This window comes from Labrus bergylta, chromosome 12 (genome assembly GCF_963930695.1).
Source record: "Labrus bergylta chromosome 12, fLabBer1.1, whole genome shotgun sequence".
NCBI lineage: Eukaryota > Metazoa > Chordata > Actinopteri > Labriformes > Labridae > Labrus > Labrus bergylta.
Window position 1 is genome coordinate 22,222,998 of NC_089206.1, and position 17,977 is coordinate 22,240,974.

At 45.2% G+C, this 17,977-nt stretch overlaps 1 protein-coding gene across 4 annotated transcripts in view; it reads left to right on the forward strand.

Annotated features, from left to right (window-relative positions):
* LOC109981534 (plexin-B1-like) overlaps positions 1-17,977 on the forward strand; it is a 67,246-nt gene that overhangs the window by 38,698 nt on the left and 10,571 nt on the right. For 3 of the 4 annotated variants that reach the window (XM_065961421.1, XM_065961423.1, XM_065961422.1), the window contains 26 exons: positions 1,026-1,126; positions 1,227-1,359; positions 1,499-1,655; positions 2,236-2,344; positions 2,992-3,100; positions 4,596-5,402; positions 6,414-6,512; positions 7,222-7,344; positions 7,931-8,024; positions 8,193-8,362; positions 10,538-10,689; positions 10,790-10,895; positions 12,686-12,822; positions 12,937-13,110; positions 13,248-13,482; positions 13,572-13,814; positions 13,909-14,082; positions 14,860-15,008; positions 15,140-15,240; positions 15,324-15,541; positions 15,736-15,914; positions 16,000-16,066; positions 16,308-16,454; positions 17,130-17,304; positions 17,399-17,502; positions 17,586-17,670. In XM_065961421.1, the coding sequence (XP_065817493.1) occupies positions 1,026-1,126; positions 1,227-1,359; positions 1,499-1,655; positions 2,236-2,344; positions 2,992-3,100; positions 4,596-5,402; positions 6,414-6,512; positions 7,222-7,344; positions 7,931-8,024; positions 8,193-8,362; positions 10,538-10,689; positions 10,790-10,895; positions 12,686-12,822; positions 12,937-13,110; positions 13,248-13,482; positions 13,572-13,814; positions 13,909-14,082; positions 14,860-15,008; positions 15,140-15,240; positions 15,324-15,541; positions 15,736-15,914; positions 16,000-16,066; positions 16,308-16,454; positions 17,130-17,304; positions 17,399-17,502; positions 17,586-17,670 (4,348 nt within the window). The remainder of the gene's footprint in view (positions 1-1,025; positions 1,127-1,226; positions 1,360-1,498; positions 1,656-2,235; positions 2,345-2,991; positions 3,101-4,595; positions 5,403-6,413; positions 6,513-7,221; positions 7,345-7,930; positions 8,025-8,192; positions 8,363-10,537; positions 10,690-10,789; positions 10,896-12,685; positions 12,823-12,936; positions 13,111-13,247; positions 13,483-13,571; positions 13,815-13,908; positions 14,083-14,859; positions 15,009-15,139; positions 15,241-15,323; positions 15,542-15,735; positions 15,915-15,999; positions 16,067-16,307; positions 16,455-17,129; positions 17,305-17,398; positions 17,503-17,585; positions 17,671-17,977) is intronic. The other variant, XM_065961424.1, reaches the window with a different exon arrangement.

Below are 17,977 nucleotides of genomic sequence, written 5' to 3' on the forward strand. Positions count from 1 at the left end.
GAATCTCGGCGAGAATATTCTGCAGGGACGTCTCGCGTAACGACGCAGGCTATTTAAGCTACATCATGCGTCATCCCAGGTCACAGGTGACTTTGTCGATATTAGATCCTAAATACTCGACCTGCGCGTGCACGAGACAGATATTATCCAGGGTTAGGACAGGCTTCTGGCGGTCAGGAAGTATGAAATAGAACAAATAACACCTGCACAGACTACCCAGTGTGTGGACACACACAGCATGCCGACACATCTCAGTCAGTGTTACTTTTTGTAACAACAATAATAAGTAATTATCAGCCTTTAAAGGCTTTATGTGCGATTTTTTAAACTTAAATGTAATATAAATCAAGTATATCCTGTGAAAATAGCTTTGTAAGTCATGACTGTCTACAATGGGTGTAACACCCGAGTCCCACTGTCTGTGATGTTTTCAGAGTTTTCAGAGTCCTATCTTCAGTTTGTTTATATCGCCTGGACAGCTGGCAGACTCCTCCCCTTGCGTATAAAAGTTGTTTAATTGAGGGACTAGAAGAAGAATAACTGAAGAATACTGTACTCACTGCTTAACTGTGTTTCTAGATCACGCTCATTTCAGGTAAATTTACATGCAGTGTGAAGATACGAGCATAATAAAGATCGCTAGCATTAGCATGCTAACACAACAATGCACCGCAAGTTGTTTTGGTTTCATGCTGGTGCTCAAGGGCGACATCTGCTGGATCAAAAAATCACATATGAAGCCTTTAAATGGAGATTTATTTTTTATGGAGAGTGGAAAGCTCCTGGACCTAGTCGCCACACTTCACAGACACTTTCAACTAATGTTTTTTTTAGTTGAGAGTGCTGTCATATGTGCTTAAAATGTTGGTCACTAAGTTTCTCAAATGAAGATGTTCATATTTTAGCAGCCTCTTTTACCTAACACTGTTACAACTGAGGGGAACAAGTCGAGTTCTCCTCGTATTCACTGTATTAACGTTAACATTGTGTCTCCTTACAAACCCTTCTTGATCTGTAATCTTTAGGTGGAGAAGCGTCCAGTGGCAGAATGTGGAGACCACCTGGACTGTCAGTCCTGTCTGTCTGCCAGAGACCCCTACTGTGGCTGGTGTGTGCTGGAGGGACGGTGAGTTTTTAAAACCAGAAGAAAGAAAGAACTGAAAAGAAAAGGTGTGGCTGCTGTGAATGCGTTTCTAAAATCACTCCTCTCCTCTGGGACATTCAAGGTGTGGTCAGCGCTGGGAGTGCCAGCGAGGATCTGAGCAGGGTCAGTGGCTGTGGAGCTTCAACCAGACGCAGCAGTGCCTCGGCATCCAGCACCTCAGCCTCTACAACATCAGCCGCGGGGAGGAAACTGATGTAATGCAGTGGAGAGAGGGGGGAATACACAATAATAAGAAACTGTTTTTTAGACAAATCTAAAAAAATATGGTTGTAGTTGTTAAGATGTCTACATCATTTTCTCAATGGCTCTGTGATATTCTCTCCATCTCCTCAGATCACAGTGTCTGTCGAAGGCCTCCCCAGTCTGGGTAAAGGAGAGGCCTACTCGTGCGTTTTCCACAACACAGAAACGCCCGCCTCGCTCACAAATACAGGCGTGATTTGCCCCACCCCCGATGCCAGCAGTCTGCCCCGGATTGGTCAAGGAGATGGTGAGTGTCTCTGCAATCAGTGGCTGAAGTTTTTCACATGATCAAAGATAGCATTAAACAATTCTGTCCTCATTTTGTTGCCCATACTGTAAGAAAACAATGGTATATGGTGATTGCTTGTGATACTTTTTCACTAAAGGCTGGACCCAAGTGCAACACAACAAACACAGGAGCTAGTTAGTAAATTGTCCAAAAAAGAGCAGTACACCTTCAGAGGTTGTGGCAGGCAAGTGGGCGGGCAGGCATAAATACTCAGGCACTGGGGAAAATACACCAAACTTTTCAATCCAAACGGGCCGACTGTAACTAACACTGTTGGTGAGCAGACAATCTGGTGAGGAGTGGATGAAAAGCTCAGGGTTTTAAACACTAGAGGCTCGATTATGGATGGGAAACAGGTGTGCAGTAAAGAAGAGGCGGTGGAAAAGCTTGACCAGGTAACGAGGAGGCAGGACTGGAGAGTGATGAGCCACACAGACAGACAGACAGACAGCAACAGACGGGGAGGGATGGGAAACAGGGAAAGCCGAGCTTACGACCTTGACTCTTGTGGTGTCTGTTTTTTTTTTTTCTGATGCAGAGTTTGTGATGGTGACCCTGTCGCTGCGGTTTACAAACGTGACTGTGGCAGAAACAGAGTTCACCTTCTACAACTGTAGCCTGGTCCAGCAGCTGTCAGGACGCAGGCCGTGAGTGCACACATCTTTTCCTTATCAAACTCATATTAATGTACATAAAATAAGTTACGTGTAAGCAGGTCTATTTATGTGCCTTTCACTTGTAACCTCTGAAAAATACTCGTTTGCACGTTAGAAACACAATAAATAGGAGCATGATAAAATGTCAAGCTTGTGTAGGATTGTCTTTAGCAGAGATTTCAAGTTTTTAATTGTTCGAGCATCTGACTGAAGAAGTCGGCTTTGCTGAATCTTGATCAAATAGTTTTTGCTCTTTTGATCCGAAGGTGTTCTGTGCGTAGTCCCCTTCATTAAGGGCTCATTGCACGGGAAGAGTCCCACAGTGGGCCTTGGAAACTTGCATTTTAAATGTAGAGATCGCATTCCACACATCCAACAAGCTCTTTTCAAGATCCAACGTGTCAGAGAAAGCCAGCTGAAGCAATCTCATTTTCATCTGCAGTTTAGCATCCAAAGTCCAAACCAGTGAGCAGGAGATGTGTGCAGAGACAACAATAGATAACTCAGAGTTAGATCATCTGTGAGTGCAGGGTCTGTTGTTGGAGATTTTGTAACTGCTTTTAAAAATTTAACGCGTTCCTTATTTTGTGTTTTGTTTTGTTGTTGTGCTCGTTCTCCCCGTGTGTGTGCTCTGCCAGATGCCAAGGGTGTGTGAGCAGTCGCTGGGGGTGTAACTGGTGCATCCATCAGCACATCTGCACACACAAACAAACCTGCAGCCAAGGAGTCACAATCTACAACCAAAATGTGAGTCATCTTTAAATCTGAAAAGGTTGGATTTTTATTAGGTAGTAATTTAAAGGAGCAGTCAGTAAGATATGTACTGAGTGAAATGATGAAGTGACCTTACTATATGATCAGACATTAAGGAAACATGCTATGTTGAAGTGCTGGCTTCTCTGACAACAATGCAGCAGCCAGTATGTCCTCCTTCTAACTTTAGATTCTGCTCCTGAATGCTCTGGATTTGTTTGGACCACACGGCCGTTTTGGACGCCCCTCAGTTTGCCAGATATGAGAGCAGTTATCAGGTCAAAGCAACAGGTGTTGCAGCGATGGAAGCGGGCAAGAGAAGTGGTTCAGATAAAAGTGATTGTACCCGACCTAAAAAGCCTCTGCATGTTTCTAATAAGCTCCACGAGCAGAAACGTGCTCAAACTAGGATCAATATTGGAGATGCTTTTGAAAAATGGAGAGAGGTTAGAACACAGAAAGGTTTACAGACCCATGCAGAGCTGGATAAACACTGAAGCTTCAGTGTCCACCACATGGTGACCTGAGTGAGCATCGACTGTAGAGAGGAGGGGGGAGACAGCTCTCTACAATGTTTAGAATTTGGACTACAGTACCCATTTTAAACTCTAGGTGTCAGAGTTACATACTGCTCATTTAAATGCAAATATATATCAGGGGAAGGTGAACTCATTAAAAAGTCATTAGCAGCCCTGCTGGACATCCTGCCTGCATGAAGGTTATAATGTCCATAAAAGATGATTTAGGAGGATGTCGTTAATTCTTCTGATGAACTCGAGTGCGTTTTATTAAGAGGCCTTGTCCATTTACATTCAATAGTGTTGATATTTTTTAATTTTGTGCATCTTGCACATCAATTGTCTGATCCTCTTTGAAACTTTTACAGTTGTCAAACAGTCTGTCATGTTTACATTCATAAGGTCTTTGTTTACTACGAGCTTCACAAATGAAATCTTCTTGACCAAAGATTCTCGTGCTGAATCAAAACTGGAGTTTTTGTCAATCAGCCTAAAAGGTCATTTAGCTGATCTGAACGTTTCCTATGTCGGTATCTACGTAAAAGCTATTCACGTCTCTTTTAAAAGCATAAACAGCAGCTTCCACTCCGACCATAATGGAGAATCAGAGACATTTATTACATTACAGCCTTCATGGAGGGAGAGTTTGACGCAGAGCTGTTTGTATCAGACTGCATTAGCTTCAGTCTTTACATTGAACTGAAGCTAAACACTGAGTTTGTTCTGCAGAGCTTTTTCCATGCAGCAATTTGCATCGAGCTTTTCATGTTGGTCTGTGCATGCACTGCGTATTTAATTTAAGTTTTGTTTGTCTTTTTTCAGTCCAGTTCTGTTTTTTTTAAATCACTCATATGTTGCCGTTTAATGTTTCTGCACGCCCTTTTATTTGATTTTAAAAATGTCCTCCCTTTCCTCCCCCTGCCTTTTTTTCTTCCCCATCCCTCCATGTTTGTGCTTTTTTCATCGTCAAGTTCAAACCGCCAACACCCACCATCCCACCACCCACCAGAAAACTGACCCCCTTACCTCCCACTGTCCAAGCTGCTACAACAACAACAACAATATCAACAGCAGCAGCAGCAGCAGCAGCAGCAACAACAACAACAACACAGCCCCCTCCCACAGAGACTCCTACCCCCACCACAACAGCTGTCCCTCCAACAACCACCATCACCACAGCGACTACACCCACCTCCCCTAATGCTGAACCCACCTCACTCCTTACGCTCGCCACCACCTCCCCCCTTGTCCAGCTCCTCGGCCAGTCCACCACCATCCACCCCGACGTCACCACCAATGCCGGATCCCCCTTCTATGTGGAGGAGACGACAGAGGGAAACAATGGCACTACGAGGGGTCTTTTGAAGGAGAACGTGACTGAGACCTGGGATATCTCTGACAAAGTTCCCCAAACTACATTACCCAGCAGCACTAGAGGCCAGGTAGACCCTGAGCTGAGATTCATAGAGCCCTCGGGAGAAGCAGCGGGCTCCTCCTCTGATGTCAGCTCCACCACCTCCAGCAGAGTCTCCCTCCTGATGGACCTGTCCGTCAGCGATGGGGAGGAGGGGGGCCACGCTGAAGAGAAAGACTCGCCTCTGTGGCTGAATGAGGGCGACAACCCGGAGGAGGAGACACACGTGGACTCTGCTACAGGTTCAGCTAGTGTCAGTGAAAAGTCAGTCACCTACGCACCATCCCCTGAAACAGTTATCGAGCCCAACTCTGAATCCGCAGCAGACTACCAATCAGATCCTTCGACTGACTCGTATGTCCGGGTGAGTGCAGAAGCAGCGTGCGCAGTCGAGTTCTGCTGACCATGAAAAAACGACTTAAGGGTTAAACCATATTGTGTATTTAAAAAAAATCCTAAAGCAAAGAAGAGTATTTCCAAAAAGGTTTGTCTTGAATTGTAAAGCTTTAACCTCTTCATGGCAGGGTTCTATTTCAGAGAACATGAGTTATTAATTTCAAACTTCAAATTACCAAACCCTGTCTTTAAATCAGACATCCATGCAGAGCTACATGGTCCTCCATCCACAGCAGTCAGAAATACTGAACACTTATTTTCTTTATTGGCTCTCCTGTCAACAACAACAACAAATGACCGACATCAAATCAATGTAGTCAAAGATGCGAAGGATGAAACTGAGAAATCCGATGCCCCGACCTGACAGCTCTTATTGACCCAGCTCTTCATACCATTACCGTCCGCCTTGTTCAGTGCATTCTGCAGATAATAATGTTTCACTCACGCAGAACACACACTCTCTATTACAAGCTCAGGAGAGTTAATGTCCCTCATCATGGCATGGTTTCTTTTTTATAGTCTGCTCCCTCAACGTCTTTTTTTTGTTTTTATATCCTATACCTCATTGTGTTGTGTGATTTTGATTTAGTGGGCACAATTTCATACTTTTTATCCTAATGTCTCATGACCTGCAGTTCTTTATGTCGTCAATTTCTGGCATTTTTGTAGGACTTTGTACAGGATTGGATAGCTTCTTTTATCTTGAAGTTTATTTATCGATGCATTTGGACTAGTTTAATACAAAATAACTTTCTTTAGTTTGTGTAAAATACAACCTCAAGTCTACAGACCACCTAAGTGCACTCCCTGTACAACATGTGAACGTCTGAAACTGTGAAATAAGTTCTTCACAGAGCAGATATTCACATCGTGTCGTCCGCAGGCACTTAAGGGTTAATTTGATCTCTTGCTCCATCTTCTTCTCCCCCTTTGTGTTTAGTTATCTCTCTTTAAATAATGGTTCATGATGTGCCATCAGGAATGTCCGTGTGTGGAGAACATCCAGGATTCTTCACTGCTCCCTGTGAATGTGGAGAGAAAGATCACTCTGGTGGGACAACACCTGCACCTGTTTCAGGTAACAGAACCGTCCAATATCAAGTGATCAGCCTCATGTTTGAGGAAGAAGAATGGGCGACATGTTACACATAAATTTAGCAGAAATGAAGTCTATCCTGTGTAAATGTGTCTCTGAGTCATGACTGTCTACAATGAGGGAGAAGCTCGAGTCCCGCTGGCTGTGTTGTTGTCAGAGCCGTGTTTACATGGACGAGACGGCCGGCTCCTCCCCTTGCGTATTAAGCTGTTTTAGTCAAGGACTGGAGAGAAGAAGAACATACTCACTGATTATTTGGATGTTAGTAAGAGTTTTTAGATCTCATTCATTCTGTGTCAGTTTACATACAATGTGAAGCTACGAGCTAACTAAAGAGCGCTAACATTAGCATGCTAACACAACAATGCAGGCCACAGGCAGCTGCAGCTTGAGTCGAGGACAAATTTGTCTGCTGCGCTAAACTTCTTTGTGTGAACGTGAGTGTGGGGGGGCGGGGGGGTTGGAGGCCTGACGCTGGCGGAGGCTTCAGTATGGCGGGGGTGTCTTCTTCTTCTTCTTCTTTTATGCTAATGATGTTCCAGCAGGCTGTAGAGTGTAACGCTGCCCTCCACAGTTCAGGAGTATGTTGGTTTAAAGTTTGTAGAGACACTGATGACTAAATACTCATCCTCTGTTTCCCTTGTCGAGTCCAAACGAGTTGATGTACCGTGTGTTTCTGTGTCTGCTTCAGGATGAGAGTTTGGACTATGAGTGTGTGTTGGACGTGGAGAACGAGTTGGTGGTGGTGGACGCCTCCGTGGAGCTGGATGCTACACAACCATCAGTCTACTTGATCACCTGCCAGCCGCACCAGGTCAGAAACAAATCACCCTGCGGCCATTTTTATCATATCTGTTGAACCACCTGGCTCAGGCATGGTAACAAAAGAAGGAGGCCACACAAAGTTACTTTTTCAAAGTTATTTATATATATATATATATATATATATATATATATGTATGTATATGTGAGAGAGAGATGCGATGTATATACAAGAGAACATAAATAGTTCTCAGGACAATTAAGAATTATGTGTAGTGGATGGCTTCCTGAGAAATAGGAAGTGTAAGACAAGAGCACAGAGGAAGTAAAGTGTATCAAAAAGGATCTGATAATGTGAGTAAAAGCATCAAATTCCATCTGGCTTCATTCATAATGACACTAAGTCAGAGTAAATCAATAAACAGAAAGCCATAACCAACAGCAATAAGGCCGAGGCATGCTGTATTTACAGAAATCTATCATCTGCCTGATGTGCTGCGTGTGTCCTTGCTGTATCTTATATGAGCTTAGTTTGACACTATCTGCACCAGCTGGGCATGTGAGTGTGCATATCATCAGCTCATAACGTCTGTCACTATCGCTGCTTTAACTGTTTATCTGCTCGTGCTGTGTTTCAGTACGCCTATTCTGTTTTCATGGAGGAATATCCAGCCAAGATCAATGTGAGGAGGAAGAACTTCTTCCTCATCGACAGCCCCGAGGATCTCTACGGTGAGACCTTTTTTATCGTGTCTCTATACTTCAGGTCTGGGGATCGAACCCTTGACCTTCTGTTTGGGAGACAGCCGACTCTAGCAACTGAGCCACAGCCGTCCCCATGTACGTATTTGATATTAAATTGATGTCCTCACTGACTCTCCTCTCTCTCCTCTGTCTCAGTGACTCTGTTTAACTGCTCAGTGGGTCGCTCAGACTGCAGCCGGTGTCGCACTGCCGACCCGAAGTACGGCTGTGTTTGGTGCGGGGGTTCTGCCAGCTCCCACTGTGTGTACCAGGACTCCTGCAGCGATAAGATCCAGCACACCTGCCCTGCACCTGTCATCCACTTTGTAAGAATCCTTTAACCTTTATTTAAACTCTTTCCAGGATGAGGAGAGGAGAGGAGAGGAGAGGAGAAGGAGGGAGAGGGAGGGGAGAGGAGAGGAGAGGAGGGGAGAAAAGAAGAGAGGAGAGGAGTAGGAGGAGGAGAGGAGAGGAGAAGGAGGGAGAGGAGGGGAGAAAAGAAGAGAGGAGAGGAGAAGGAGGGAGAGGGAGGGGAGAGGAGGGGAGAAAAGAAAAGAGGAGGAGAAGAGGAGAGGAGAAGGAGGGAGAGGGAGGGGAGAGGGGGGGGAGAAAAGAAAAGAAAAGAAAAGAAAAGAGGAGGAGGAGAGGAGAGGAGAAGGAGGGAGAGGAGGGGAGAAAAGAAAAGAAAGGAGATGAGAGGAGAGGAGGAAGACTTTAACTCCTCATGATTTAAATTGTGTATCTGGTCTTTTGTTCTGGAAAACATCCCTGTCAGAAAACAAGACATAATATGAACTGTCATCTTCATTTTATTAGTTTAAAGTCAGGGGAAGTTTGTTTATATCGCACCATCAGATACAGTACAAGACAAAGTGCTTTAGAAGAATAAATATGAATGTATGGATGTCTTGAATGTGCTGTAGCCATGCATGTTGGTGCTTCTTTGTGTGTCTGGAAGAAATGGTGAAATTGTTGTATTACAGTGGCAGGTAATCTCAGCAGATAAAACACAGACATGACATGAGCTGTGGGTAGAGACAGAGAGAATAAGATCGCAGATACAAGCGACTGAAATGAGTTTCCTCCAGAGGGTGTCTGGGCTCATCCTTAGAGAGAAAGGGGGAGGAGCTTGCTTCTCCTTCACATCAAAAGGAGCCAGCTGAGGTGGTTCGGGCATCTGATTAGGATTCCTCCTGGTCACCTCCCTCGGGAGCTCTTCCGGGTACGTCCAACAGAGAGGAGACCCAGGGTTAGACCAAGTGCTCATGTTAGGGGACTCCCCCAGGAGGAGCTGGAAAATGTTGCTGGGGAGAGGGACGTCTGGGGCGACCTGCTGAGCCTGCTGCCACCCAATGAAACATAACAGATACATCCTCCTTACCTTGTTGACCTTTTGTCCTTGAAACTCTTAACAAACCTGACAAAGATAATCTGAGGTTGCTGGAGGCTTCATATCTCAAAAGTAATTCCTATATGTGCATAGACCTGAAACCATTTAGTGTTTTATAGACAAGTAATAAGATTTAACCGTCAGTCGAGCAGACAGGAAGCCAGTGCAGTGATTTACAGACTGCTTGTTAATGTGCTTCACTTTCTTAGTGTAGTGAGAACATGAGCTGCAGCTGTCTGATTGATTTTTCCTTGAGACGTATAAAGACACCCTTATGATCGTCTCGTCTGCTGAAAATAACCACACTGACACGTTTTCTGTACGTATTTTGGACTTCAATTATGACATATATTTACGTCTTATGATGGTATTAGGGTGTTTTTTTCTGTAAATATTTAGATCAGACACCAGGGTTTCCACTTGCACAAAACTCCCGGGAAAAAAAAGAAACTCCTAAAGTTTTCAGGGCGGGCTGCAGGTGTGAACGCAAACAGAAGTTTTCACTCTGACTTTCTCTGGAGTTTCTCTTCCTGCCTCCTCGACATATTTTATCTGCAGACAGTCTTAGTGAGCTGATGTGAGAATACAGCTGGATGTAATCAGGTGAATTCACCACCAGTGAGTGATAGAGGGTGGTGACATTTAGTCCCTGCAATCGGTGCGTGACCATAGACTGTCTGCACGCCACCTGTATGATCGTGCACAACATGAACCTGCTGCATTAAGTTTCCTTTTCTCCAGTATATTTAGTTCATATTATGATTCTGCAAAACTACACGTAGCATTGATAGAAGCGCAAATTTTCTCATTATAGCATCTTTTAGCGGGCTCTGTTGCTTCGTACATCACTTCTGTTTTTTTCTTTTTACATCATGTCTAGCTTTAGGAGACAGCCTGCTTCCCACAGGGAGTGTCTCATGCATGTTTTCAGGAGTGCATATGCAAAAATGGCTAGAGATTGATGAATTTCGTTGTAGTTTGAAAAATGTGTCAGATTTGAATTCCTCCATCTGACAAACATGACACTTTCATCAACAGCAGCTCTGCACAGCTGCATATCGGCCGATATTCAAACTTAAATATGTTAAATTTCTGTTCTCTTGTGTTCCAGTTGGACCCTGTTTCAGGTCCTGTGGAGGGCGGGACAGTGGTGACCATTTCCGGCTCTAACCTGGGTCAGAGAGCTGAAGACATCCAGAACTCGGTGACAGTGGCGGGAGTCCCGTGCAGCGTCATCCACAGCAGATATGAAGTCTCCTCAAGGCAAGTCATCGTTCCAACGGGTCATAAACTGCTTTTAAAAATAACTTTTTTTATTGCCAACATTTTCTTATTTTGACAACCTCATGTCTTCGTCTTGCAGGATCGTTTGTGAGACTACGAGCAGTGGCGGCGAGAAGAGCGGTCAGGCCTCGGTCAAAGTGAGGGGAGGAGGGCTCGGACTGTCAGCTCAGGTCTTCAGCTTCCAGGTAAATTCATCTTACCTTTTTTTTTTAGGCTGCACTCAAGAAACCAGTATACTGAGAGAATTAAGCAAACACATGAATGATTAAAATAAAAACAGCCCTCCTGCTTGTACATCTGTAGTAGTGACCATTTTCTCTTACTTCCTGCTCGTGCACATGTCAACAGTATTTGCATTAAGCTGTTAAAATGGATAAAAAAACACAAACACTTCATTCTTTTCGTAACAGGCGTTCTCTTTCTTGCTGTGAGTTTGTCGATGTCATTGCAGCGCGATACCTGCAGTTTAAAACTTGGTGAAAGGAGCAGATTTTAACAGCTGAAATCTGTCTCTTATAGATCATCGTTCAGAAAACCTTCTTCAAATTACTGTTAAAAACACAACAGCTAGGGGCGCGCTGGTGGCGCAGTGGTTAGGGCGCGCGTCCCATGTGTTGAGACTCTCATCTCGAGCGGTAGGCCCAGGTTCGCCTCCACCCGTGGCCCCCTTCTGCATGTCATTCCCCGCTCTCTCTCCCTGGTTTCCGACTCTATCCACTGTCCTCTCTCTGAATTAAAGGCACGAAAAAGCCCAAAATAAATATAAAAAAACCCCCAAAAAAAACACAACAGCTAGAGAGTAACTACACTGCAGCATCTTGAGGGTTGATGTCGGTTTGTGTGTACCTGCTGAAGATCAGTCAACAGAGTTCTCCTCTCCCCTCGAGCTTTATTTCTGCAGTGAGAACACGGCGCGTCTGAATTTTACATGACGGTTTTAAAAATTTAAACACCGTACTCTGAGACTCTTTTGCAGACCAAACCCTTCACTAAATCAGTTGAGGCCCGTCTTAGCGGCTCCAATCTGGAGCCACAGAAGACTGAAGTCAAAGTTAGTCAGACAACATTGGGGGGAGTTTTTTTTTTTTTTTAAACTGCAGAAAGCCGAGTGTAACCTGCTGTTTTTGTAAAAACCCCCGCTGCTACATCTGCTACACCCTTGAAGCGAGTCCTCTCATGCTCAAGTGAGTAAACAAGCATTTAGAAAACAAAGATATCTCCTGGGTATTTTCACACCCGGATCACAAGCAGCACTTACTTTGAATTTGTGCATGTTTCCTTCTCTGAGTTTGGTTCAGCTGCAGATATGAGAGCGCGGTAATGGCTGCTGGGTGTGGACCAAAACGGACCGCACAGAGACCTCGCTGGAGGGGGGGTAGGGGGGGAAGCGGGGGTCCCTCTGGAATCATTCTCAAACTAATCCTGTAATGCCTCATTAGGAGAAAGTGATACACATGTGACCTGTCAGCAATCTCATACAACATCCGGAACACCGACTGGCATTGTATGTAACCATGCAGTAGCTGTGTGAGGTCTGAGTTTGTTTATTAAGTTGACGTCAGCTCCCAGCATCCAACATCCAGCATCCAGCATCCAGCATCCAGCATCCAGCATCCAGCATCCAGCGTCGATTAATCAGGCTTCACTTGAGATTGTTCCTCGTTAAACATAAGTGAAGCAGCGCAATGCAATGAAGTAACAGGCCTCCGTATTTACGCTGCAGTAAAAGGATTGTAGGTTTTGACGACGGCCTTTAATTAATTGGCCCGAGTGACACGCTAATGAATTGCTTTACGACAGACTGGCTGTGAGGCAGCCCCTCCAGCCTTTCCCAGAATGCCCTGCCGTCTCTTTTATCTTCCCAATAAATCACACGCTCTGTATCGGATTATTGATTTCACTTTCAGTCATTCATCTTTCACCCCTCTCCTTCTTCTTCCTCTTCTTCTTCTTCTCCTCGTCTCTCCATCACCAGGATCCTGTACTGAGCAGCATCTTCCCCCAGAGAGGGCCCAAGGCGGGGGGCTCGGCTCTCACCATCAGAGGCCGCAGGCTGAGGACGGGGCACCCGAGTGAGGTCAGCGTCCTCATCGGGGGAGTGCTCTGTATGGTGTAAGTGACTATGAATGAAGACGACTGATTTTTAACAGTAGAAGTTGTAATGGTGTCAGTTTGTTTAAATATCTTTAAACCAAATGGTTTTTAAAACAAACGTCTTCTGCTCAGGCTGAACATCCAGGAGGATCAGATCCGCTGTCTGACCAGAGGCAGCAACAGGACGGGAGAGCACGGCATCACTGTGCGGTTTGGAGGGGCAGAGCGCCATCTACATGGTTTGGTGTATCATTACACCCCAAACCCTAACATCACCATGGCTGCTCCGTCCAAAAGCTTTCTCAGGTAGTCATCCGTCTCATCTAGTTTCAGTCTGTCAGTGAGCCGATCTTTGAAAAATGTGAAAAGAGGAGACAGGTTGTCTTTTATTATTTTTATATGAACCATAAACATGAAAACAATGACTCTGATTTCTTCTTCAGTGGGGGCCGGGTCATCAGAGTCTCTGGTAAGAACCTGGATGTGGTCCAAGAGCCCAAAATGAGAGTGACCCTCAGTCCCCCTGATACCCTCCCTCCAAGGAGGAGGAGGAGCATCATAAGGAGGAGAGAGGGGAGCCTGAACAGAGGACAGAGTCTTCTGGGTTCAGTGAAGAGATGGAGGAGGATCGTACCCGAGGCGGACTGCCCCGAGGGAACCCTCTGTCATGTCAAACAGGTGAGTGTGTATGGTCTTACAATAAAACCTTTTAACTATATGAGTCTATAAATATCTTTAATAAACCTGATGTCAATGTGCTCCTCCAGTACGAGTCTCTCTGCACGGTGAACAGCTCCTCCCTCATCTCATGTCCGACCCCGGCTGTGGGCCAAGAGGCCAGGAGGGCCAGGGTCAAAGTCCACTTCCTGTTGGACAGCCTCCATTTTGACTTCGGCAGCGTTGGGAACGAGGCCTTCAGCTACGAGCCCAACCCAGAGCTTTACTCGCTGAACCGGAACGACCCCAACACGGCGTACCACCACAAACCTGGAAGCATCATCTCTGTGGAGGTGGGTTATATCGATGACAAAAAAACATGAAACACCATCCAAGAAGAATGTTTCACTACCCTGGCTTTCACACATTGTTTTTTTTTTAACGTAGGGCGAGAACCTGGATCTAGCCATCTACAAACATGAGGTGGAGGCTCGGATAGGGGAGGGGGTGTGTTCAGTGAAGACCCTGACCCACAACCACTTGTACTGTGAACCTCCGGCGCAGCAGCCATCAGTGACCGGCAAGAAGCAGGACGGCATGGACAGTCTGCCTGAGTTCACGGTGAGACATGAGAGCAGCCTTGACAGTGCTCAGGAAGTGATTTAGTCCCCACAGGGATTTGAACTGGTGGCCTCCTAGTTTCTAAACCATGTTCCAACAGACTGAGCTGCTAAGTGTTTTCAGAATCAGAATCAGGGTTTATTGCCAAGTACATTTACTCATACAAGGAATTTGACTTGGTGTATTGGTGCGAAACAATTAACAAGGAAATAAAGCAGAACTAGCAACAACTTAAATAATACAGTATAAGAAGATATTACAATATATAAAATAGAATTTAAAAATGTTAAATATAAGATATAGAAAATAAAAAACACAAAATGTACAAAAGGTGCAATGTAGGAGCTGTGCAGTGGACTATAACTAAAAATCTTAATGTGTGTAACTACTCACAGAGTGCATTATGAGTTATTTTTTAAATTTGGCCTGACCTGAAAAATGAGTCATACAACTCAAAAGTCTCAGTATAAATCAGGCTGAATTGGACAGTAGTTACCCTGTGGCAGCTGTAGGGTGGCTGTGGCTTGGTTGGTAGAGTCGGTCGTCTCTCAGCTGGAAGGTTTGGCTTGTTCCCCAGCTTCTGTGGAAACGTGTCCAATGTGTCTTTGGGCAAGACTCCTAACCCTGAATTGCTCCGGCTGACTTATGAATGTGTATGAATGGATTAGTTACCTCTGATGGTCACTTTCCACAGCAGCCTCTACCATCAGTGTGTGAATGTGTAGGTTACCATTTAGCCTCCTTCTCTGTGTAAAACTCTACATTTGTGTTTCCCAGGTGAAAATGGGGAATCTGAACTTCTCCCTGGGCAGAGTCCAGTACGACACTCAGGCTCAGTCCACGTTCCCGCTGGAGGCTCAGGTCGGAGTCGGCGTGGGAGCCTCCATAGTGGCTCTGATTGTGCTCATCATAGTGCTCATATACAGGTAAAACATGTGCTGCAATGTTTAGAGAAATGAGCTTCAATGATACGTACTTCTTTTTTGTTATCAGATTAAAGCCTTTTCTTCTTTGTTGACCTAAATGTTTTTTTTACAAATGAAATTGAAATGATCAGGAGGAAGAGCAAACAGGCCATGAGGGACTATAAGAAGGTTCAGATCCAGCTGGAGAATCTGGAGACCAGTGTGAGGGATCGCTGTAAGAAGGAGTTCACAGGTACAAAACTTCAAAATAAAAAACTACACTCATTTAAAAAACAAAAAGAAGGCACTCAAATCTTTAAACCCCTCCTCCTTCAGATCTGATGACCGAGATGATGGACATGTCCAGTGATCTGGTGGGTTCCGGGATTCCCTTCCTGGATTACCGGGCCTACGCCGAGCGCATTTTCTTTCCGGGCCACCAGGAGTCGCCACTGAGACGAGATCTGGACGTACCAGAGAGCAGAAGGCAGACTGTGGAGCAAGGCCTGGTTCAGCTGTCCAACCTGCTCAACAGCAAACTCTTTCTCACAAAGGTCAGACAACGGGGAGGAAGTATAAAATCACATGTTTTATTTTAGGATGAAATTAAGTATTTTAATAACCACACTTCACCCCAGCAACAGATTGTTATCGACGTATTCTCGTCTTTTTATCTGATTCAGTTTTCAGAGTAATTTGCTCTTAAAATTAGCTGAGTCAGATTTTCTTATCCCCGTTGTCTCTGTAGTTTATTCACACTCTGGAGGTGCAGCGGACGTTCTCGCCCCGGGACCGGGCCTACGTGGCGTCCCTGCTGACTGTGGCGCTGCACGGCAAACTGGAGTACTTCACAGACATCCTGAAGACTCTGCTCAACGATCTGGTGGAACAGTATGTGGCCAAGAACCCCAAACTGATGCTCAGGAGGTGAGAGGCGGAGTCAGTCAGAGGTTTATACCCACAAATTGTTCCTCATGTTGTTTGCTTACATGTGCACGTTTCTCTTCTCCAGAACGGAGTCGGTGGTCGAGAAGCTCCTGACGAACTGGATGTCCATCTGTCTCTTTACCTTCCTGAGGGTATGTTTAGTGGTCTCTCTCTATCCACTGTCCTATCTCTCCAATAAAGGCACAAAAAGCCCAAAAATAAATCTTAAAAAGAAAAAAAAAAAGAATAGCTCATCCTCCCCCACAAGCGGTCATTCTGCTCAGAAGTCAAGGTGACCGCTTGTTTCAGATCTATCAGGGAAAGACTCTTAAATTGAATTCTGTTGTTAATGACACTTTGATGAGTGTCCCCCGTCTTCATGTCCTCGTCCAGGAATCAGCGGGGGAGTCGTTCTACATGCTGTTCAGAGCCATTAAGCACCAGGTGGATAAAGGACCCGTGGACGCTGTGACCGGGAAAGCAAAGTACACGCTGAACGACAACCGGCTGCTGCGTGAGGACGTGGAGTACCGCACGCTGGTGAGAACACACATGCACACACACACACACACACACACACACAGCCACAGACACACAGTCTCACACACACACACACACACACACACACACACACACACACACACACAGAATACAGGATGTTAGCCAAGGAAAGGTTTCATATATCACCTGTTTTAGAGGTGTGACAAAACAGTCAAGACAACTCAATGTGTACACAAGAGTAACTTTTTTCTTGGCTTTATCCTCCTTTTGTTGTGTGGAGGGAACCTCAAAGTTCATTTTTTTGGGGTTATTTTTTGTTTGCATTGTCACTGCCCATAAGAGCTCTGACATCATGTCAGCCAGCCCGGTTGTTTTGGGTTTCATGCTGATTGCACGGTTGAAAAGAAGACGCTGTTTTGCTACTACTCGACTCCACTGTCGCTCCGTTTGTTTGTGTTTTGGTCCATTTTTTTGCGTTTTCTAAAGCTGCATCGGCTTATGTGTTCAACCACTTAGTGTATGGTCACATCACTAAAGATTCATCTTGTGCTTGCAGAGGATTTATTTTTAGTTTGGTGCTGATAAACAAACACAAACATGCTTTAAAAAGTGGCGGGACCTCGTGATTACATCATAACTGACACACTCCCCCACCGCTAAAAAACTCTGCAACGTGGCATCATAACAGTTCCGCGCTCCTTCTCATTCGTCCAGACCCTGAATGTCGTGATGCCAGCTGCAGCCGCCACTGGAGGCGCTATAAACCAGACCGTACCCACCAAAGTCCTGGACTGTGACACCATCACTCAGGTGAAGGAGAAACTTCTGGAACAAGCGTGGAAGGGAACCTCCTTTTCCCAGAGGCCGCACATCGACTCCTTGCACCTCGGTGAGATCGGTTTATTTGCACGATTTGAGTTTTATTATTTCCACAAACGTCTGCAGCAGCTTACATGAGATTGCCCAATCATTTCTCCCTGCAGAGTGGCGTGCAGGTGTAGCCGGTCACCTGATCCTATCAGACGAGGACCTGACGTCGGTGGTACAAGGCTCATGGAAGCGCCTGAATACACTGCAACACTACAAGGTCTGCACAAGTCCTACACAGAACCATGAATGCACACACAGAGTGAATCTGTTTTTAAACGGTCTTCTTTAACCTCGCTGCAGGTCCCTGATGGAGCGACGGTCGCCCTCGTCCCCAGGAACACCAAACACCTCCTCCATGACAGCCACGATTACATGCCGGGAGAGAGTGAGTCTTGTTTGCCTAAATAGATTTTCTGTTCAGTGTTTCGACATCAAACTTTCCACCAGTACAACAGATCATATATATATATTGCATGTGTTATAACAGAATTGGAAAAGTCAAGTTGTAATTTTAAAGGTGCACAGAGTCTGAATGACCAGCGGGGGGTGCTGTTGGGCTGTGTACACGTTCAGGATGATCTGTGCTTCTGGATGGCAGGAAGTGGAAAAGTTCAAATAAAAGTCAGATATTAAATTGTTTGTAAAAAGCGGAGTGAGATGATTCAAACTGCTGAATGACGAGTGTTTCTGTG